General features: G+C 41.6%; 1 protein-coding gene across 1 annotated transcript in view; it reads left to right on the forward strand.

The window, feature by feature from the left end:
- The window catches only part of LOC115159542 (astrotactin-2), a 421,339-nt gene that overhangs the window by 186,650 nt on the left and 210,655 nt on the right, over positions 1-24,034 (forward strand). Inside the window, exons 5-7 of the mRNA XM_029709358.1 lie at positions 8,327-8,434; positions 11,576-11,722; positions 14,540-14,707. Coding sequence (XP_029565218.1) covers positions 8,327-8,434; positions 11,576-11,722; positions 14,540-14,707 — 423 coding nt within the window. The remainder of the gene's footprint in view (positions 1-8,326; positions 8,435-11,575; positions 11,723-14,539; positions 14,708-24,034) is intronic.

Here is a 24,034-nt window from a genome sequence, read left to right on the forward strand (position 1 = left end):
AGCAAACAAAAAGGACAACAACTTAGTGCAATTGATTTTACATGAATTTATTATTATTGGTGCCTGCCAGCACCATCTTGCAGATGTCTTCCATCACAGGACGTCTCCAATGTAATCAAAGTCCGTAAGCTGTACAGTTTCAATTACGGTCTTATTCAAAGTTGACTTAGTATCTATCAATGTGCTCAATTTCATAAAAAGGTAAATGGTACTCGAGACATTGGAATAATTTAACAATTTCAGTAGCATTAATGAAATGTATTTCACCAAGTGTGATGTTTCATCTTTCATGCAGAATGAAATATCAAGGAGAATCAGGCAAGTTACGACAGTCAAACAACAATCAATATTGAAATGTCACTATCAATATTGTTACTAGTATGCAAGTCAAACACATTTCAGCATGGAATTAAACATCAAGGTATGTAATCAGGTAAGAATCATGTAAGTAATAAATCATTAAACAGTGCATATATCAATTGCCATAGTCATCTCAATCATCTTTTTCCTGCCAAGGTAGGATTTACCCTCCATCCTCATTCTCTTCCGAACCTCTCCTTTCAACTTTGAAGGGTATTTTATTTTCTTGGCTGGACCATTTTCCTCCCACTCGGTTGTGCCGCTACAAGCTGTAAATAAAAAAACTCAAACCAACACATTATTTATAGTATATAACACAAAATGCTTACTGAGATGATACACTGACTGTATGACAGATGTGCTTATAGGCCTCGTCATAAAAACAGACTGAGCGCAATGGAGTGGGAGGATGCTGTGCTGGACTGACTAGTGGATCCAGCTAATGTTAGCTACCTAGCCATTTGATTTGCACTCTCAAAACACAATTTCAACAGCAGAATTATTTCTAATATTACAAAGGCAGAATGTAATTAAAGTGCATCTTACCTCTGATCGCGTCTTGCTAAGAACCCACAAAAAAAAAAAATCCTTTGAGGGAGACGTGCTTCACTTCAAGAATCGTGATGGGTATACAGGGTTTGACGGACAACTTTAACCTCTACGGGCCACGGGGGCAGTATTGAGAATTTTGAAAAAAATATGTGGCAATTTTTAACTGCCTCCTACACCAACTCAGAAGCTAGGATATGCATATTATTAACACATTCGGATAGAAAACACTCTGAATTTTCTAAAACAGTTTGAATGGTGTCTGTAAGTATAACAAAACTCATATTGCAGGCAAAAACCTGTGAAAAATAGATTAAAAAAAATGAGAATTTTGTGACTGTACTATTTAGTGTCATTGTTTTAAAGATACCACAGTGAGAAAGGATTCAGTTCGCAACTCCTACTGCTTCCACTAGATGTCAACGATCTTTAGAAAGTTGTTGGAAGCATCTGTGATGAATACAGACCGAATAAGAAAGCTTACAAGTTGACACGTCATCACTTCATTTTTTGCGCCTGCGCATGAATCTGAGAAGAGTGCCTTTGTCATTATCGTTTATTCTAGACACTTGATAGGTTGTGTGAAAATATTACTGATGTTTACTGATGTTTCACGTTAAAAATGGACCAAAAGATTAATGATGAACAACGTTTGACATGTTTAAACAAACGTAAATAGATTATTTACTAGGTTTTCTTTAGCTTTTCGACGTGACTTTACACTGCCCACCTCATTTTGTGGGAGCCTACTGAACGCTAACTATTTGGACATAAATTATGAACTTTGTCAAAAGAAACCACATTTGTTCTGGACCTGGGATCTCTGGCAGCGCCTTCTGATGGAGATAATCAAAGGTAAGGGGATATTTAGAATGTTATTATCGATATTAGATGATGCTAATGCTAACGGTATAGCTTAGCTTAGCTTAGCATATAGCTTATTGTTAGCATAGTACCCAGTTTATGCAAAATGTGATTTCCCAGTAAAGTTATTTTGAGATCTGGCCATTCGGTAGCAATTACGAGATGATAATATATTATTCTTTGAATGACAATATTATAATTTACCAATGTTTTCGAATAGTAATTCCGTGATTTGTAATGCTGGATTCACTGGGTGCATTCGAGCCGAAAAAAATTCTGAATTTCACCGCGACTGTAAATGCTGTTTTTGGATATAAATATGAACTTGATGGAACTAAAAATGCATGTATTGTATAACATAATGTCCTATGAGTGTCATCTGATGCAGATTGTCAAAGGTAAGTGCATAATTCTAGCTAGTTTTCTGTCTGTTGATGCCCTTCTTTGAATTGGCTAAACATTACACGCAGCTATTGTCAATGTACTCTCCTCACATAACCTAACTTTATGCATTCTCCGTAATGCCTCTGAAAATCGGACAGCGTGGTTAGATTTAGGAGATATATCTTTCAAATGGAGGAAAATAGTTGATTATTTGATTTTTTGAAATGATTACTCTTGCAGTTTTGAATTCCCCGCCATGGTCACATGACAATGAATCCCAATACCGGGATAAGATCGGGATAAGATCCTCAACAGGTTTTAAGAGCCAATGAACTTAAGAGTTTTGATGAAAAGCTATTTTGAATACATTTCATTGGTCAAGGGGTCTTGAAACGTTCATACAGACATAAAGGGGAATCAAGTATTGATTCATGTAAGAAAACTAAAATCACCAAATTTGAAGTTAATAGGTTATCATCCGACAGCAACAATATAAATCTATGTAACTGAAGTGATTTTGGTAAAATGTACAGGAGTAAAAAGTAAGTTACTTCCTTCAGAAATGACTTGAGTATATAGAATAACTATCTTCGAAATAATGACTCAGGACGTCGGTTGTGAGATGAAAGCTTCATTTTAATAATACTTGTTCACGTTACATTTGACCATTTTAGATTCTACAAAACAATAAAAGAAAGTTGCTAGCCAAGATAATCACTTGTCACTTGTACATAACTGGCACATTCAGTTTTTTTTTTACTTCCTGTCGCATGGCATTCTGTTACTTGCAGTCAATAGCGTAATCCAATAATAACCGATACAACAGAAATATGTACATAGTTCTCTCAATCTCCATCACATGAATTCAAATACAATTACTCTTACATATGTAAATAACTGTAAAATAAAATATCTTAAGATACAGCTCAATAAATTCACTGTAAACATTAACTCTGCAACCCATTCCCCCGATGAACAAAAGTGTTCATCTATATTTCTAAGCAGTATATCAACTGAATGTCCATCTATTGATCTGTTTTTGTTCCATTTTCAGTGTAGTGTGGCTGGTCTGTAGCTGCATGTCTGTTCTGTACCACCTTGGTATGGCAAGCTGGTGTAGATGAGGTAGTTCTGAACACCACTTTTGTCATTCTCGTATCCGATCAGGTGGTAACTCTTCATCCCAGCTGAGTCCCCTCTCCCACATTTCCTGGAACATGCACTTGATACTGATGTTGAAGGGGGTCAGGGAGCCAAGAGAGTCGAAGATACGTGCAGACGACTGCAGAACACTTCTCTTTGTGTTTTCCTTTTGCTTTAGAATGCTCAGTAGCAGCCTGAGGTCAAACACAAAGTAATCTGTTCCCGGTCTCCACACTCAACCTAAAAGTTTGGGCACTACTCCTTGTGTTTCTAGCGCCAACGGGTGGTCAATTGTCGTACTCTCCTCCCATTTTGTTTTCAGTTCAGGAGAATTGGTCATCCACTTGCAGAGGTCCATGCCTGCAGTAGACAGCATTCACTTTGCAGTTGTTGTCACAAGGTAAGCCTCTTCAACATCGCATGAACTTGCAATGAAGTCATCTACATAGAGTGACTCTCTCAATGTCTCTACAACTTCTGGATTGTAGCTGCTAGCAAGAATGGACTTGGGGAAGCTCCAAATACCACTCTGTTCATCCTCAGCACGCGCATATTTTCTCGCTTCATTTTCTCCCCTTGGTGGGCCTGTGAGCCCCAGGAATCTCACGGCATCTCTGTCTCTCTCTGCTAAGGATATCTGCAGGAAAGCCTTCTTGATGTCTGCCATGAATGCAATCTCATGTAGTCTAAACTTTATCAGAACAATGAGCAGATCCACGTTCAGGTTTGGTCCTGTGAGTAGACAGTCATTGAGGAATTGACAGCAATCTTCATGGGACGAGGCATCAAACAACACTCTAAGTTTTGTCGTCACCTTGTCCTCTCGGAGGACTGCATGGTGAGGTAAGTAGTATTTCACATTGTCTGCGCTTGATGCGCTGTCTTTCGGCACATCCTCTGCCATATCCTGTTGTAAGTAGTCCTTTATTACTTCGTTGTATCTGCTGCACAACGTCCCATCCTTCTTCAGTCTTCAGACCTCAAACTGTTTCTTGGCAATTCTATAGTTGTCTTGGAGTTCTGGCATTTCTCGTTTCCATGGCAACTACACGTGGTATCGTCCATCTTTGAAGGCGGTTGTTCTCTCGAACCTATGTAGAGCCTTGTTTTCCTCTGGGTTCTGTGTTTTCTCGCTTGTGATACCCAGAGACTCAAGCTCCCAGAATGCATGCAGCTGTTTGGAGACTAGACACTTTCCATGGACACTGGTCCCTGCACTGCCCCATCCAAAGGTGCTCTCTAAAGCAAACAGCATCTCTGTCAGTTGCTCCGCTCAGCCTGATACTATCTGCCAGTAGTACTCTGCTCCTATCAGGACAGAGAGTTCAGGATCATTGTCATCTTCTGGAAAGTCTGCGAGCTGCAGTCCCTTTCTATTGAGCTCATGTTGAATCTGTTCACCAGGAACCTTCATCACAGCTGTGAACACTTGTGGGGTTTCAATTGCCTCTATTTCAATTCTCTGCTGTTTGTCCCAGACATTCTCCAAGATTAATTTTACTGTGTTGCGTTGGGACGTTGCTGGAGCAGAGGATCCAAACGTGTGAAGAGTGAATGCCTCTTGTCTGGTAGCTTCAGACGCTTGACAAGGGTTTTATGTACAAAGCTTCTCTGACTGCCTCCATCTAGTAAGCAACAAACTATCTTCCTGCTCGATGGGCCTTCTACCCATGCCTTTGCTGTTTGTAGCAACACATTGTTCTGTCCATCTGGTTTCATCTTCACTGAATGGGGAATAACTGAGGAAATAACAGCATCTGCAGAAACAGTAGGGGGTTGCACCTCACTCGTCTTACCGGTACACACAGCAATGTGATGTCTGCTTCCACATGTTGCACATGACATGTCTTTGACGTTACAGAATTTTGCTACGTGTTTCTGTCCTTAACATACAAAGCATCTTCCCATGTCCTTTAGTTTCTCTTTGCGTGCAGCAATATTGTGGTCTGAGCCTGTTTTCTGATTTGTGGTCTGCACTGTCGCAGAATAGACAGTTTTGTTCCTTCTGGCTGGCTGTGTGCAGTGCCGCAGCAGATGGCATGTTGGGTCTTTTTGTTTTCATTTCATTGGAGGAGCATGACTTGTTCCATGGTTTGCTCTCTTTCTGTTGGTTGCATGATCTTGTCATTTGTAGTGCTCTCTCCCTGTTCTGAACCTCCCTCTGTACGAAACTGACTATCTCAGACACTTTCCATTCATCATCTACTCCCCTCTGATGACTAATAGTCAAGAGCTATGTCTTCTGGAATCATATGCAGTAAGATTGGGCATAGTAGGCTTCCATAGGTTTCTGGCACTACACCCAGTGATTCCAAGCTCCTAGTCTGAATTTCACATTCATCATATAGCTGCCTCAATGCATTTAGGTCAGAGGATTCTTCACAGGAGTGAGATTCAGCACCTTTGACATGTGAGCACTAATCACAAGATTTTTCCTTTCAAATCTGATCTTGTGAAGAGCGATTGCATCATCATAGTTACTGTCGGTTAACATAATTTGAGGTCAGTGGTTGTAACCTCTGGATCACACTAGCACTGAGGCAACCAACAATTTATTTGGCATATTGATTGACTTGAACATATAGTAAAACAATGAATCTAAAAAACAGATTTTCCCTCATTAGAAATACATGTGTACCCCCTACAAATATGAAAATGTACTATAATCCACGTAAGAATTCACACGAGACACGCTGTGGCCTGCACGTAGCTTAAATAGGCTACTTGAACTGATGCCCAGTGGACCTGCAGTTGAAGTTATTGTATAGCCTACAAACACCGCATCCAGCTGGTCCTGGCGGCAATTTTAAATATTCAATATTTATTAAAATCCTCCTACTGCAGGATTATTTTCCTCCTGTGACAAAATGGGTATTATTAAGATCTGTACATGTAAGTCCAGTTGGTTTGTATTCAGGAGATGAAGGCTTAAACGGATTGAAAAAAGGTTTGTACTCAGGAGACGAAGGTCTGTACTTCATACGCCCTCGTGTCATCACACTTATGTTATCCCACGGCCATTGAATCCGCTTCTATCATCATTCTTTCTTTTGTTTGTGTTGCTGCGCTTCACCGGTTGGTCCGTGCTCCACTGTGCATTCTAAAGTGCACGCAAATGTGTGCCAGTATTTCTGGGCACAGGGGGGCATTCTCCTGTCTTCTGTTTTGTTTGGAATTAGGCCTATGTGATGCTAATTTATGAATATGTTGTTAATACCGTTTATATGTTCAAAGAGTGTTTACCCAGTCTGCTTTAGACATGGCTATGATTTCCGAAGGTGTTTTGCTTATATTTTAAATGCGAGTAATTAGATCCCTGCTAGATTGTGGGCCATTTTGGAATGCTCTAAGGTGTTGACGTGGCCATGGGGGAGGTCAATATATAATGGTGTGACAAGTGTTTGATTTTGCCATTCACAGAATTGCACATGTAGATGGTGGTCAGAGCCTAGTAGACCCCACCTGTGCCTAGTGGGTTATATTGGCCATAATGCCGAGTCCTTTCATTTTGTTTCATTGCCTTTTTGAAACATTTTCTTATTTTGCATTACTATCATTTAACTTTTCCTCCTGCTATTGTTGAACAGTGGGCACCTACTGCATATTGTTGTTTGGGGACTTGGGGACTCGAATTTGGGGACTCGAACCCGGACCCAGCGACTGTCAAACCAATTCCAAAAACACATTGTGTGAGTCCATCCCAGACACTGTAATCACAGTTTGGTTAAGATCACTACATTACCGCCTTCCTTTGGGAGAGCATGCCCCCACACTTCTCTATGCCAAGCTTATGTGTACACGCCTCTCCGATGGTCTCACAGGCGACATCTCACTTCTGACACTAATGTAGCAAATTCGGTGGGGGTAGTCCCAACCGGGAAATGAACCCGGGTCCGGCGACTGTCAAGTCAACACCTTAATTCGATATGCCAAGATGTTAGAACCCCTTGATGGCGTTGCTAGGTGTTGAGTACATTTCACTACAATATACTATATATTGTTACTCTTTACTATGGTGAAGTTTGGTCTCATCGACCTAAGGCTTCACGCTTCATTCTTTTTCTGCAGATCATCACATATTTGATGTGCATTGCAATGGCTTTATTCAGTGGTTAAAGGGCAGCATGCCTTTCAAGTGATCCGCTCCATAAAACTCCTTGAAGGGTGTGCCTAGCGAGCCCATGTAAACAGCTCGTCTAATAGAAAGTGTTCAATAATGCCGGCCTGAAAATGTCACAAAGTGAGACATCTAAAAGGCCTTTCCATCAACTTCCATCAAATGCTGATTTTGTTTTCCCTAAAATAATTCATTCCAAGAACCAGCTTGCGAAAGCTGCTTGCACTCCTGCCTCCTTGGCACGCTTTTGCGTGAGGTGCAAAATTAGTACCTTTGATCCGGTGTTTCAACTAGACTTACTAATTCACTACACAATGCGAAACAGCTCGCCCTGAAGACACGTTGGCCAAGGCATATTGCAGTCATTGCGTTTTTAGTTTCTCCTTTCTTCATTATGGGGAGATTGTGTTTGTAGTCCTTGAGAGATGAGATTTTAACAGCGTGCTTTTAGGATGAGTTGAAGAACCCTGACAGAGAGCTGCAACTTTGAATAGACTGCAGTGTAGCCTAAACACTTAGCGGATTTGACTTTCAAGGGCCTAGGAAATGTTTTGAGTGGGAAATTCAGGGTCGTTGGAAACTAAAGCAATATGTTTGCTGTATGGTAGTCAACCATTTATTTGAGGATCTTGATGGGTCAGTGAGTATTGTATAGGCCTATAGTTGGGGGGTGTGGGAATAAGGAAGAGGGAACACTGAGAAATGAATGGCTGAATGTGGTCTGTTATGATTGAATGTGGTGTGCTCTTGATTGAAACGAGCTGTCTCCAAAAACACATTGTGTGAGTCCATCCCAGACGGACACAGTAATGGCAGTTTTGCACCACTGGTAACAATATACACTTATGACCCAATCGTTCTCCATGCCGTTCATCTTCTATTTCTTGCCTTCTGTCTCTCCTCTTCCAGTGGCTGGTAGTGTGTTTGGGCACCAAGGAGACTCGGGATCAGAGGGTGATGATGAGACCCAGCTGAAGTTCTACACAGAGCAGCACAGAGGCCGCCGGCGCAGCAGAGGTGAGACTAGAGAAGTCGTGTGTGAGTTTTTGTGTGCGCATGCGTGTGTAGAACATGGGGATGTGCCAAACTTACTCCTCAGCCTTAAGTGTCCCGCTTGAGTCACCTCACAAGCTAGCTTTTGAGTTGACGCGATCGGCTAAGACGCTTGAGGAGGGTGGTCACGTGTGTTTGTGAGGCAGAGGTCTCGAGTTTGCGCCAAGTAATGATCGAATTGGGAGGAAGTGGTACTCTCTAAGCAAGCAGTGTGTGTGTGTGTGTGTGTGTGTGCGTGCGTGCGTGCGTGCGTCATTGTCCATATACAGTATGTGTGTGGAAAGAGGAAACTACGGCTAGAATTTAATCTAAGTGGATTTCAAGGGCAATTTCCCATTTTCGTCAATGTGATTTCTTAAGTGTGTTTACAGAGAAGTTTGCTCTCAATAGAAATGTGCCTGCTGACCTTCTCAGTACTGACTGCAAACTTTGTTGGGAAGCTTGATGATTTGAAAAATCCAGTATCAACTCCCTCCGCCCAGCCCTGGGACATGCTGCTATGCAAATTCGTTTTCCAAATTCAACCAGATTTCAACCCCCATTTGTTCATTCTCTATAACTGACAGAACCAAAGCTTTGATAGACTAGTGTGTGAATTGAATTTTCACTGAAGCAGCCAAAGCCGTTGAACGAGTAAAATCCTACCACCAGAGAATATTGAATGGGTGAAATCCTACCACTAGAGAATATTTCACCGTTGGGTCTACTGTAAAAACACAACAACTTAGTTATGGAAAAAATAACAGTGTAACTAAAAATCCAACTCTGAAAATATGGCTTATGACTACATTTACTGTTTTGACAGTGGTGGTGTTAAAAAAATGCAATGTAACTGTATGGGGAGCATGGAAGGGACTGAGCCGACTGAAGTAAGAATAGATATCTTTGGGTTTGTGAGTGGAGCTGGAAGCAGGGAAGACATTGGCATCCCCAGAGTGGTGTTAGAAGGCTTTATAGCACCATCATGACACTCAGCAGATACATGAGCTGAGGAAAATGGAGTCTGAATGATAAGCAAGCTGAACCAAATGCCTTAATGGATGCCATGATTTAGTCTGCATAACCAAACTGCCATTTGATAGTGTGTGTGTGTGTGTGTGTGTGTGTGTGTGTGTGTGTGTGTGTGTGTGTGTGTGTGTGTGTGTGTGTGTGTGTGTGTGTGTGTGTGTGTGTGTGTGTGTGTGTGTGTGTGATCTTGGATGTCCTTGTGAATGTGCCTTTCTTTCTTGTATGTTTGTGAGCGCGTCCCTGTGCATTAATACATTAATGTTTGCATAATATGCATGTTTATTTGTGTTTTTGTGTTTATGATTGTGTATGTTATATGGGTGTATTATGACAGTAAGCTTATCTTAGCTGTTGGCTGTACTGCAGCCTTCTCTATAAAAAAGGACACTGTTAACATGTATTAGCTGGAGACCGTGGGCGCACAAGTGTGAAGGGTGCTAGTATGAGCCTGTGATTGAGTGTGGTAGAAATTCAGATTGTGTGTACCAAATGTACTTGTGCTTTGAGTATTATGTTGTTTTGTTTGCAGTTGGCATGTGCTAGTGTGTTTGTGTGGTTGCCATTATGCCGTTTTTGTGTGTGTGAATGAATGTGTATATAAGTGTGTGAGTGTCCGTATATATGTGCCAACCTATCATCCCCTGTGTTGATGTGTGGCCGTGTGTGTGCATCTGTTAGTGTTATCTGTAGGCTTTTACAGTAATTGAGGGCCCCCTCACAGACCTAATCATTCCCGAGTGTTCACACAGATGGGATTAGTTGCTGGAGAGCTGTTGTCATAGACACCCACTGCTCCAGTCCAGCCAAAATGGCAGGGTCATTAGATAAATCCAGGTGATTGGAGTGTCTCTTAATTTCTCTCTCTCTCTCTCTCTCTCTCTCTCTCTCTCTCTCTCTCTCTCTCTCTCTCTCTCTCTCTCTCTCTCTCTCTCATCCTCTCTCTCATCCTCTCTCATCCTTTTTTATGTCTGTCCCCACCCACACACACACACAGTGGGCATTACTGTTTGTCCACCCAGGTGATTGGAGGGTCTTGTCTGTTTATCAGTCGCAGTCTAATGGCCTCGCAGGATCAGAAGTACTGAAATTCTCGTTAGTGAAAAATGTTTCCTATGCATTTTTTTCAAGCTCCATCACTTCCATATAGCAACCATTCCCACATTTGCTGGAAATAGCAGCTATTGGAATGTAACACCGGCACAGTATGAGCCATATGTGTAAGGTTGGTTTCAGAACATGTGTGATTCCAGGGGTTAAAGTGAGGTATAGCTCAAGGTGAGATGCTTTAACTGGAAGGAAAAGTTAAGTTGTATCATTACACGTCATCCAGAAGCAAATAGCAGGCTGTCCATTGACCCTCAATAACAGCTCTGCCCTCACCTTGGTGACTGGTAAGCTGGCACTTGATATGACACCTGCGTGCTGCTGTATGATGAATTCCACTCTATGGGAGATAATGAGCTCATTTCAGCTCCCTTTCTCCCCAATGTGGAGAGAAGCCCACAGACACCCTAAGGGCATCCAAAACAATCCATCTATAACGCTGTCAGAGATGATGGTGTCATTTATCAGCAACACTAGATGTTGTACTGGTGGAAAGAGGCTGGGCCTTCTTAACATCTTTTATCATGACGATTAATTGCCTCTGCTGGACTACAGCCCTTGTGCTGTTCATAAATCAGTTTAGAAAGAACCCTGGATGGTTCTGAGCTCACCACCAAAACTCCAATCAAAACACAACAACTCCCCCTACATCTACAGGAGCCAGAGGCTAACTGGAGTGTATGTGGTGTTTTTATCTAGTTCGTTTTTTGTGAAAAGGGAATGTGTGGTGGTAAGAACAATGTGTTTGAAATTAAACTGTTTTGACAGTTTTTGGACCACCAAAAGTGGTTTTGACATGGTGCTGATCAATTTAAGCTACATTTCAGATTAAATAGACATTTTCAGAAAAGAGTTCATATTCCTGTTTATTCTTGTTTTTGAATCCATTTCTGTGTTGTGTCCTAACAGCTTAAGTCATAATTTGCATGTGTTTTCTCTGCATCTTCCCTGAGTTTTGATGTGAGACCTAACTCCCGTCTCCCCCTCCCTCAGGTTGTCCACACAGCCCGATGAACAAGGCCACTCTGACGTTGATCACCATCAGTACGTGTGTCTTGGCTGTGGTTTACGGCACGCAGCTCTCCTGCTCTCTCACCGTCAAGGTTACTCTCCATGTGCCCGAACACTTTGTTGCCGACGGTTAGTATCCCCCATAAACTTCCTCATCTAACTACTCTAACTACTCTCTCTCTCTGGCAGAGACTCTCTCTCTCCCACAGTATACTGTAGTATTTGCAGTTAACTATAGTATAAATACTGTAGTAAAATAACTAGTGTATATACTATAGTAAATACTTTAGTGTTTTTGCATAATGTTGTATACTGTAGTATTTACTGTAGTGTTTTTGCTGACATTACTGTAGTATTTACAATGTTATTGGTTTTATTATATTTGACATATAAGTGGAGTCTTTCTCCTTGAGGAAACCTACTGGAGAAATACTAAAAGAGAAAATGTTCTATAACTTGTACATAGGACTGGGTTCTGAAAGGATTGTTCAGCGCTTCTGCTCTTTTCTATAACCTGTAGGTGTCACGTCCTGGCCAGTGTAAGGGTTAATTAGTATTGTAGTTTGGTCAGGACGTGACAGAGGGTATTTGTTTTATGTGGTTCAGGGTGGTGTGTTTGGTTAAAGGGTGTTTGATTTAGTATTTCCGGGGTTTTGGTTTATAGTCTATGTTTATGTATTTCTATGTCTAGTCTGGTGAGTGTGTTTCTATGTTGTGTTGATTGGGGTTGGGACTCTCAGTTGAAGGCAGGTGTTGTCTATCTGCCTTTGATTGAGAGTCCCATATATTAGGGTGTGTTTGTGGTTGTTATTTGTGGGTGATTGTTCTGTGTTCAGCCTTATGCTTTACCAGACTGTTTGTTGATCGTTTGTTCGTTTCTTTGTTATTTTTGTATGTTCATTTTTGAAGTTAATTAAAAATCAAGATGAGCATACACGTACCTGCTGCGTTTTGGTCCTCATTCACCGACGACAACCGTGACAGTAGGGAACACATTATATGGTCTATACTTGGCATGTAGGTTTCTCACTAATGGGTGGCAGAAATTGTGATATAGGGGAGGGGAATGGGCAGGGTATATGCAAATTATATGCTGTAGTATTTACTATAGCATTCTACAGTATACTACAACATTCTATAGTAAGTACGACACATAATTGAGAGATACTACATTAATCCTTGTTAATTAGGCTGGAACAAACAATACAGTCATAATTGCTATACATTTCTATGGACCACTGTTAGATAAACATGCACACACTGTCAAAACTGCATCAGGGGACAAACCACATGCGTCCTGACAGAATAGGCAAAGTTACTAGATAATTCCTCCAGTTTCCAGAGTATTTCCACTTCCATCCTGACTGAGAGGTCTTCGGACATGGGAGGTCCATGGGTATAGGTCTGTAGTTGGCAAGATACCAGGACTCCCCATTCCTCACCGTAAGCTAAAGGGCCAGGGGAGAGATGGGGAGGGATGGATGGAAGGAGGAGAGTGATTATGAAGAGCCCAAGCAATTTAATTAGCCACTCGCTTATCTTCTAAAGCTGTGCGTCCAACACATCAGCAGAACAGAACAGGTAGTCTGGTCACCGATGCCTCACTCCCCCAGACTAAGGTTGATATTATTTTGGTGAAGTGCTGTCCTGGGCAAATTTGTTTTTTAGCTCTTGGTGGACGCTGGGAGCATTTGTAGTTAAGATAGCAAACACACGGCCGCCATTTAATGGCAGCGAATGGGGGGCAGAAATATCCCTCATCAGCCGCCCGTGGCAGACTGGTGCTAACTCAGTCAGATTGGGGGATATTATCAGGGAGCTGAGTGGGCTCAGGAGTGTAAATACCCAACAAATGCAGAGCAGAGACCCCACCAACAGATATTAGCGGGGGGGGTTTCAATCTTTTTTAGATTTTTTGGGTTGATATGATGTGGAAACAATGTTGATTCAACCAGTTTTTGCAGAGTGGGTTGTGACTTTCTCTTTTGCTCCTCCCCTCTCTCTGTCTCTCTCTCTGTCTCTCTCTCACTTTCTCCTGTCTCGAGAACGCAAACGGACACACGAACACACTACATACATGCATAGTGCTAGTTATTTGAATCTATATCCTTGAAGACAGTAGAAAAATAATCTCTTCACTGCTCCCCCTGGAGAAAATAATCAATAGCATCAATTAAGAATAATCCGTTTAGTGATTGGAGTTTAACGATTGTGGTAGGAATGGCACGGCTGAATAGTAAATCAGGGATTGAATCACTCAGCACCCTATTACACTGTTCCCTGGGCTGATTGGTGAACCCATAGAATTAGGAATTAGAATACTAGAATGGACATGAATATTTTAGGTTGGCAATGATTCTATTACACAATTTCTGATATATCACATGCCTTTGTTTTATTTTCCTGCATAAGTAAAAACAGCATTATGCCTCTTCTGCCATTCATTCCAATTAGACTGTTTTGAATTTTTTCCCTGACCAATATGGCTGCCATTTTCACCCATTCCGGGACTTTGAGAGTTTATGACATAGCCCCTATAGTAATTTAATAGGATCTCTATGGGTGAACCACTGACTGGCCTATCACTTCACGTCACCTGAGTTTAAAGTGGAAGTGGCATCAATACCTGCTAATTGTGCTGTAGATAATATTTTTATTGAACTGTATCCTCATAATATTGATATTTTATAAAGTGTTCATTATTTTCACATTTTAACTAATGGGTCATTGAACATGTTTGAATATCCAGTTCTATGTCCTATCGAGCTAGTAAGAAGAGAATAGCCAGGTTGTTAGCAGTAGAAAGATCTTCACTCCAATAAACATGGATATGTTACACTGAGCGTTGAATGATGGAGGATCCTGTAGTACTTCAAACGACATCAGTATGATCTGCTGAGAGAAATGTGATGAGTAAAAGTGTGTTCTGTTCCCTTTTGGTTCCAGGAAGTAGTTTTGTGGTGAGCATGGGCAGTTTCCTGGACGTGTCTAACTGGCTGAACCCTGCCAAGCTGATCCTTTATTACCAGACCAACTCCTCCACCCAGTGGGTCAGAGACTACTGTGGCCAGAGGACCACCGAGCCCTGTGAACAGCTGTGTGACCAAGAGACGGGTTAGTGACACAAACACACACACACACACACACACACATGTGCATACAGCCAGAGGCACACACACACACACACACACTGGTTCTTTTATCTGCATGGGGACCTAAAATCTATTTCCATTCAAAATCAGATTTTCCCTAAACCTAACGCCTAATCCTAAACCTAACGCCTAACCCTAAACCTAACCCCTAACCCTAACCATAATTGTAACCCTAAACCTAACCCCTAAGCATAAAATAGCCTTTGTCATCATGGGGACGTGGGACATTTTCCTTGTTTTACTATCCTTGTGGGGAAATTTGGGGATTTTAGGTCCCTATGAAAATAGAAGAACCACACACACACACACACACACACACACACACACACACACACACACAGGGAGACAAATACATGTATATGTCCCTGCTGCAATCTCCAGAGAGTTCCTTGGGAAAGAAAGAATTGTCTCAAGATTTGGTGATATATAACACATCTGGCTGAGGTTTAGCCGCTGATGGGATCTCTACGGCAAATACATTTATTTGCTCTTGACCTTCAGTGCTAATCTCAGGCTCTGGGTCTCATTCAACCCCTGCCAGCCCCGGTTAGGAGTCAAACAGATAAGAGTGGCCAATGTCACAGAGTACTGTGTGGAGAATATTACCTTCCTCTCCTCACCACATCCTCTCAATGTGCTTTTAGCACAGCGCTGGGCCCAGAGTGCTGACATTTAGACTTGCTGTCTGATAGCTTTGATACTTCTCTATCGCAGACCCCTTTCTTTTCATACCAATACTGAAGTCTATAAGGAGCCCCCTGAGACCCTAAAAGATGTCTGATGTGAGTTATTATGAGTGATGATGAATTAGCACTGCGGCTAAGCTAAGTAAACAGTAAAGGTTAGCCTCATAAATGTGAAGGAGAGGCAGTGAAATGGGGTGTCTCTGGCACCCCAATGGTGGAACAAGCTCCCTCACGACGCCAGGACAGCAGAGTCAATCACCACTTTCCGGAGACACCTGAAACCCCACCTCTTTAAGGAATACCTGGGATAGGATAAAGTAATCCTTCTAACCCCCCGCCTACCCTCCCCCCCCCAAAAAAAATATATAGATGTACTCTTGTAAAGTGGTTGTTCCACTGGATATCATATGGTGAAAGCACCAATTTGTAAGTCGCTCTGGATAAGAGCGTCTGCTAAATGACGTAAATGTGAATGTCTTACTCCACGGGTTTCTGCTGCATTTGCATAAACCCTGGAACTCCGGAACATCAGAGAGCCCTATAGAATACGGCTCTCTGATGCTGTATCAGGGGAATATTTGGGGGGTCTAGGAGGGCAAGTGGTCTCTTGAAAGATGGCAGGGTCTCAAGAATGATTCTGATAGTTTGAGGCTTGATGGGAATGGTGATGTCATTTTTATGGTAGGCTGAAGTTCCTGTTTGATTATAGGGCCAATAGTTTTTCCTGGCATCCGGAGAAACAGGGCCTTAGTATATACTTGACTATTACTTGACTATAAATATAACTTGGTTATTAACTATATATCTGGCTCCATATGAACACGTGCCTTTCAACTTTACGCTCCGTTGTGTGTTTAAACTCTGACACCTCCACCGTCCAAACGATCACTTGCCGTGTTTCAATGGATAACACACACATTATGTCACGACTTACGCCGGAGTCGGTACCTCTCCTTGTTCGAGCGGCGTTCGGTGGTCGACATCACCGGCCTTCTAGCCATCACCGATCCACTTTTCATTTTCCATTTGTTTTGTCTTTGTTTTTTACACACCTGGTGTCAATTCCCCCATTACATGTTCATTATTTAACCCTCTGGTTTCCCCCATGTTTGTGTGCGTGTTTGTTTTATTGTAAGGCTGTATCTGACGGCTGGTTTATTGTTACCGGGTTTTGTTATTACGCCCGTTTATTTTGTGGTACCGGTATTTTCCCAGCACCATAGTATTGTGTTTATACTGGTGTTTTCTTGAATTAAATACCTTGTCCACGCATCTCAGCTCTCCTGCGCCTGACTCCTTTCACCAGTTACCCACAGCCTTGACACATTTTGCATAACCACTCCATCACTCACGCTCGCAGGCAGTCACACATGGGCCAGACGCCTGGCCAACTTTAGTAGGATTTGAAATTGAACAATTGCTCTCCCTTATTAAATCAGTCAACATGGGCCACTATAGTCCAACCTAATGGCTCATGCTCCGGTATTTATGGCCAACAAAGAGGTAGAAGACTCCTTGCTAATGACCATTAGACTCAATGGGTTGGAGCGCTATCAAAGCCCTATCCCTCGCTACTTAGAGTCATGGTACAGAATCACCGAATCACCAGATGTGTTGATTCGCTCCTCAATTTTTCTTTTTCAATTACCCCCACTTAATGACTGGTGTGCATTGAAGGGCGATTATCATGCAAATGTGAAGTGTCACTTTAGTTTTTAATCTAGTTTTCACAGAGTAAACAGAGAGAGACTTTGCTTTGCCTAAGAAACTCAGCCGTGAGAGAAATAATCTTGCCGGGGTGGAAAACCATCACATCAGAACCATCACTTTGTGTTATAATCATCAATCTGGATTCTTTGTCTCGTAAAGGAAGTCGTCTGGAAATGTTTCACTGCAGGCCTGTGGAGTCCTGGGTAGGAGAACTAACCGGACACGTAAAGGGGCTATAATGGGACGTTTGTAACAGTTTCTGTCAACACCTGTTCTATCGGGGGTCAGTATATAGGATATTGTTGTTTGAACCATCAGTAAAACATATTGTTCTGTTCCACACAGTTGTTTATTTGAACCCACAAGAAATCCACAACACAAAAGCAGTTTAGCACTAAGTTTTCATTTGGCTTATCCTCAAATAAATTATTTTATGTGGACCCAATCCCAAAAACCTACAAAAAACACAGTAAAAGCACAGGTGGTAGAATGTGTCTGGTCCCCTGGGTGGGATACTTCCCCCTGTCCTACTGTAGTAGAGTCAGTCTAAGTTTATTAACATGGATTACATGCTGTAATGTAGGTGCAATTTATATCACCCCAGACAAGGGCATGTTGAGGGCTGATGCATAATGGAATACAGTAGGAGGCCGCTCAACACATCACACATAAACTACTACTGATGGACTTGGCACTGGCAGCACTCTCTGTCTGTGTCATGGTGAGGAAGGTAAATCATACAGTATACTAGACTCTGTCCTGAACATACAGTACCTAGACAACTATTCTGCTAAATTGGGAAACATCGATGTATTTGAAAGGTAAGCTATTTTAGACAATACAGATATTACTTTTTCAGAGAATCTTAAGTACTGTTTGTAATCTTCTTGGCGGGCTCTTTTCTTGTGCTGTTACTAATAATGTGGGTATGCCATGTTAGCTAAGACATTCAACCTACCAAAATTAACATGCTTCTCAGCAGATCTATTTGTCTCCTCTATGTCCTCTACATTTTTCAAGCCTATGTTTTCAGTATATGGACAGTTATACGGCACATAGCATTCTCCCTACCCCCTTCTCTCTCTCTTTTTCTCTCTCTCTCTCTTTCTCTCTATCCAAATTAAAAAGATTGTTTCAGTCAGTAATTGGCAACAAATGTACTGTGTCTCTTTGGAGGCTTCTCATCTCTTCTCAGACAGGGAAATTAAAGTCATTCCTCAAAAGAGCACATTCTCATGTTTTCATCTGTGTCTTCCAGCACACAAGTGGACCCAGTAGAGAGGAGATGGAGACACACTATCTTTATGCTGTTTTCTTCTCAGTGGGTCTTTGTTCCGTTTGCCTAGAGCCCGTATGGTGTTTTGTGTTTCTGTGAAAAGCATGATTGTGGTACAGCGAATGAAGGGAGAAAATGGAGATGGGAAAAAGAGCAGGGCTGTTTCGACATAATTGAAATGATAGCTTTCAGCGAGCTAGCCCCCTTTTTCTTACACAAGCAGCCGAGCGTGTGTGAGAGAACTCTTAGAGGAATTTACACTGAGTATACCAAACATTAAGAACACCTTCCTAATATTGAGTTCACATCCTTTTTGCCCTCATAAAAGCCTCAGTTCGTCGGGGCGTTCCACAGGGATGCTGGCCAATGTTGAATCCAATGCTTCCCACATTTGTGTCAAGTTGGCTGGAAGTCCTTTGGGTGATGGACCATTCTTGATCATTCATATGGGAAACTGTTTAGCGTGAAAAACCCAGCAACGTTGCAGTTCTTGACACAAACCGGTGCACCTGGTACCTACTACCATACCCCATTCAAAGGCACTTAAATATTTTCTTTCCCATTAACCCTCTGAATGGCACACATACACAATCCATGTCTCAATTGTCTCAAGGCTTAAAAATCCTTATTTAACCCCTGTGATACGGGACAGACATCCAGCATAACAAATTTTATATATATTTTTTTCAATTTTTTTTTCAAATTATATCGTTTTATAGATACACCTCTCCTGAATCTAACCACGTTGTCCGATTTCAAAAAGGCTTTACAGCAAAAGCAAAACATTAGATTATGTTAGAGGAGTATATCGTAAAAGTAGCCACATAGCCATTTTCCGACCAACCACATGCATCACAAATAACCAAAAAACAGCTAAATGCAGCACTAACCTTTTACAAACTTCATCAGATGACACACCTAGGACATCATGTTACATAATGCATGCATTCTTTTGTTTGATAAAGTTCATATTTATATATAAAAACAGCATTTTACATCGGCACATAACGTTGACTAACTATTTTCCCTCAAATGCATCTGGTGAAACAGTGCTACAATTTACTAAATTACTATTCGAAAACATTTTTAAAATGTAATATTCTCATTCTAAGATTTATAGATGAATATCTCTTGAAAGCACCTGTAATGCCAGATTTAAAAATAACTTTACTGGGTAATCACACTTTGCGATAAAAGGGGATGCGATACTCAGAAAATTACCTAGTAAATATAGGTCTGCGCCATCTTGGAACAATCGCATATCACATCTAGTCTTGTATACTATTGTCAATAATCCCATACCTTTGGTTGTCTTCATCAGAAAGCACTTCCAGGCATCCCAGGTCCACTACAAATGTATTTTCGTTCGAAAAAATGACTCCTTTATGTTCCAAGAGCTTGTTCTTGTTAGCACGTCTGAAGGCTGATCCAAATGCTCCGTCGGCCGCGGGACAGCTATTTCGAGAAAATGCATTTTTTTTCCATTTAGGTTCGTTCAAACATGTCAAACGTTGTATAACATAAATCTTCAGGGCCTTTTTCAACAAGAGAGCCAATAAGATTCGAGGGGGACGATTGCATTGTGTTTCAAAACTTTTCGAAAGGGGAGGGAAGCCAGGGCCGCCGGCGTCATAATGGTGATGGCCCTCCTCATGTGACCAATTTCAACAGCGTCTCATACATTCAGTTTTAACAGTAGGAGACTCAAACCACTTTGTAAAGACTGGGGACATCTAGTGGAAGCAATAGGAAGTGCTCAATGAACCATTGCTCACTGTGTGAATTACAGGCAAAGATGTGAAGTTGAGTCCACAATTCAGAATTCCACATCCTGTTACGATCGGTCTCGGGGTTTTGACTGCCATATGAGTTCTGTTATACTCACAGACACCATTCAAACAGTTTTAGAAACTTTAGGGTGTTTTCTATCCACAAGTATTAATTATATGCATATCCTCGCTTCTGAGTTTGAGTAGGAGGCCGTTTAAAATGGGCATGAATTTTTTTCAAAAATCGCTGTAGCGCCCCCTATCCTAGGGGAACACCAAGAGGTTAACCTGTCTCCTCCCCTTCATCTACACTGATTAAAGTGGATTTAACAAGTGACATCCGTAAGGGATCATAGCTTTCACCTGGATTCTCCTGGTCAGTCTATGTCATGGAAAGAATGAATGTTCAGAACACTGAAGTACAGCTTTGTTAAAGTGATGTACATGTATATTTAACTCTCTTGTAGTTACTGAATGTGAGAATGTATTTTAGAGGTAGATTTTTGAGATTCAATTCACACTCTTTGGTTTTGATATGGTCCTCTGTCACCAGAATTGCTTATTGTTGAGCTTTTTCTCTTTTAATTCAGAATATTTCAACTTTATAAAGCTGAATCAATTTGCATTCATATCCATGCAGTGATGCTTTGGTAAACAATATGAGCGGTTTATCTATAGAAGCAGTGTTTACTTTTATTAGAAATCAGCTGCTTCTAAAATATGCTCCAGATGATGTGTGAATGGACCAGTTGTTATGTGGGTTTACTAGCAGATCCTGTATCTTCAACGTTGCCTAGCTAAACACCTGCCTTTATCCATCCACCACTCCTTCCAAAACCTAAAAATGCACACTACACAAGTCCCCTAACCCCTAGCCCCGACATCATCTGCGCTCACTCATTCCAACTTGTCTTTACTGGCTCACAGTAAGGCCTGGGAAACAATCGGTGCAATGTGCAGGTTTGTAAACGAACCACTGCTGGAGAATGAGGAGCGCCTGATAAGCTGTCATTGAAAAAAAAGGCGCGGCGAGGGGATCTAAATTCATTTCCTGGCCGTGTGAACTTGCCTCTGCACCGAATGAAAGTCAAATGCCTGAGAAGGAGATAAAGCCCGAAGACTTTCAAGAAAGCAAACACGCACCACCTGATAACACATCTATTATGAAAATACTAAGCAAAGGCATTATCTGAGGCGGGGGTCCTGAACGCATGCCTCAAAGCAAGATAAAATATTTGTGGTGATGAGGCTTCAATAGAACCCCGATAACAGAGAGGGACGTTCTTTTGGAGATGCTGTATTAATGACAGATTAAATTTTAGTTCCCTCTCCTTTTAACATAGAGATGTGTAAGTCTAAAGTTGTTGTTGGGGAATCAGAATTGAGTGGGAGAATGTATCAGATCAATCAACAAACAATTAAATTCCTTTCAAAATACTTTATTTACCCAATAAAGGGTGCACGTTGTAATTACAGGCACACTCCTATACTACCTATAAGAAAACACATTTCACTTTACATCCCCTCTGTGTTGTATCACCAGTTGGCCAGCTGCAGTCATTTTACTCAGCTACCTCAAACACCGTCTCTGTGTCACTCCACCATCCCTTAATGCCACCCAGCCTACCATCACTGTCATTACCACACCATTGTGTCATCCTGGCTTGATAAACAATCTCCTGGCCTCTTCCTCCCTGCCTTAACTATCATCCTCATCTCATGTGAGGTATCACAGTGGAAGTCAATGGCTGAATGACATGGCTCCACTGGCCCTGTGTATACGGATGTCTCCTTCTGCCTCAGTGGCGTGTGAATGGGTTTGGTCCGGGGCCAGCTCAATCACACACACGCACAGGCACCTGGACACACACAAAGGCATACACGCACCCACACGCTCAAACACACAAACACACACACACACACACTCTAGATAAATCCCTCCGGCTTATCAGTAATGCCACACCACCTGCTCCTCCAGCCATCGGCCACATTAGCACAGCTCAGCACGGGGAGGATACATGTGAAATAGCATCACCTCTCTCGTTCAGGATTTCATGAAAACCCAAGCCCAAACTCTCTTCTTTCCCTCCCTTCGTTTTCTCCACCAACAAATACTCAGAGGTTCCTAACACAACTAATAGGTGCTGAAATGGCTAGGTCGTTTTGGAACGTTCCGGCTTTATCAGCCCTATTTATCCAGTCCACTACCCCACCCTCCCAATAGCTGATGTCGAGGATGAATCTCCTCAAGGTCCAGACACAGATTTTCTTCCCCCCTGGAATGGTGTAACGGTGGAAATATGCATCGGGACAACAATATCTCTTTCCTGTGTCTATGCTGTGAACCTTGAAATGTGAAAATGGTCCACATGGCCTGTGCAAGATCGGGAAAGCGTTCTAATGAAACGTGCCATTAGTCACTTCAGGTTGGCTGCAGGGAAAGAGAAGGAGGGAGATGATCAGTTACTGGTCTCCAAATTTAGTCAGCTGGTGATTGTCAAGGAAATAACTGTCGGTCTCACGGTAATTAACCGTTAATTAACAAACACATTTAGCATCTCCTGGATTCCACACATAGCCTACAAGCCATTTTAAAAAGTCAAATAAATCCATGTAATATAGCCTACACCTTCACAAATAATCGATTATTTATTTTAGACTGGTCTAAAGAGGCATGATATGATGAAAATGTAGTCTATTTCAGAAGAAAATAATAGCATTCTCTGAGTTGTCCTCATGTTAGGTCCTGATGTGGCTATGCCAAATGGCTGTAGGCTACACTAGTTCATTTAGCCTACAGGATCGGCTTAGTATTCCGTGGCATTATTTTATATTATTTTATAGTATGAAGAATAAAATTGAACAAAGCTGAACAAAATATAAGTATTTTCTCCACAATTTGACAAGCACTTGATAATGCGTTTGTGGCCCTAATGCACCCTAAAGAAAAATCCATGCTTTTTGCTGCCCGGAGTGCTGCGTTGTGCCCTTCTCCCTGCTCAATCCAAAGCGTCTCTCTCTCACATGGCTCTACCCTCACATGATCGGGTCTTTCTCACAAGTCATAAACATCTGGGACGCAACTGCGCGTGTCCGTATACAATTCCGAGGTGCATATTGAAGATATTGGAAGAACTGTCCACATTTACTTTTCGTCAGCCAACAAGATGAGTAGGCCTAACGAACAGCAGAGGCACTAGCCTATGTCAATCTACTATCCCCTATAGTACAAAAGTCAACCTATTCTGTTCTGTGAGATAGATAACAAATTAATACAACCACTAGCATCAACAACAACAAAAAATTATGCAATGTGGCTGACCCAACAGATCAGAACGTTTAGCTTAAAATGTTGAACTTTTAGGCTATTTCTTCACATTATAAGCACAGCAATGCACACATGGCAGTAGGCTATAAGCATGAATGTTCCATTAGCGGAAAACACCATTATCAAAAGTGACCACAAATGCAATTATGCATGTAATGCTTTTATTATAAAGGTGCATTTTTATGGTGAAAATGATCTTCCCCAAACTTGAAACTCACGCATTGCTTATGTGTACCACTTAGGCTCTACACCCCTTCTAAAGCAGAGTAATGTGCTTAATTTTAAGAGGTTACTTGGCCACTTTAGTTGTGATACGAACCCTATTAAAACATATAGGCCTATGGGCTAGGCTACATGAGGTGTGTGACTATGATTCAAAAAAGTAGCAAAAAAAAGGCATTGTTTCTTATGCTGGGCATCATTCACAAGTGATAATATATAATTCACAGGTGATAGGCTAGAATTGTCACCCATCAGACCATTCTTTATTTAATCTTGTCTTTACATATACTAAATAATA

The sequence above is a fragment of the Salmo trutta genome, chromosome 23 (genome assembly GCF_901001165.1).
Source record: "Salmo trutta chromosome 23, fSalTru1.1, whole genome shotgun sequence".
NCBI lineage: Eukaryota > Metazoa > Chordata > Actinopteri > Salmoniformes > Salmonidae > Salmo > Salmo trutta.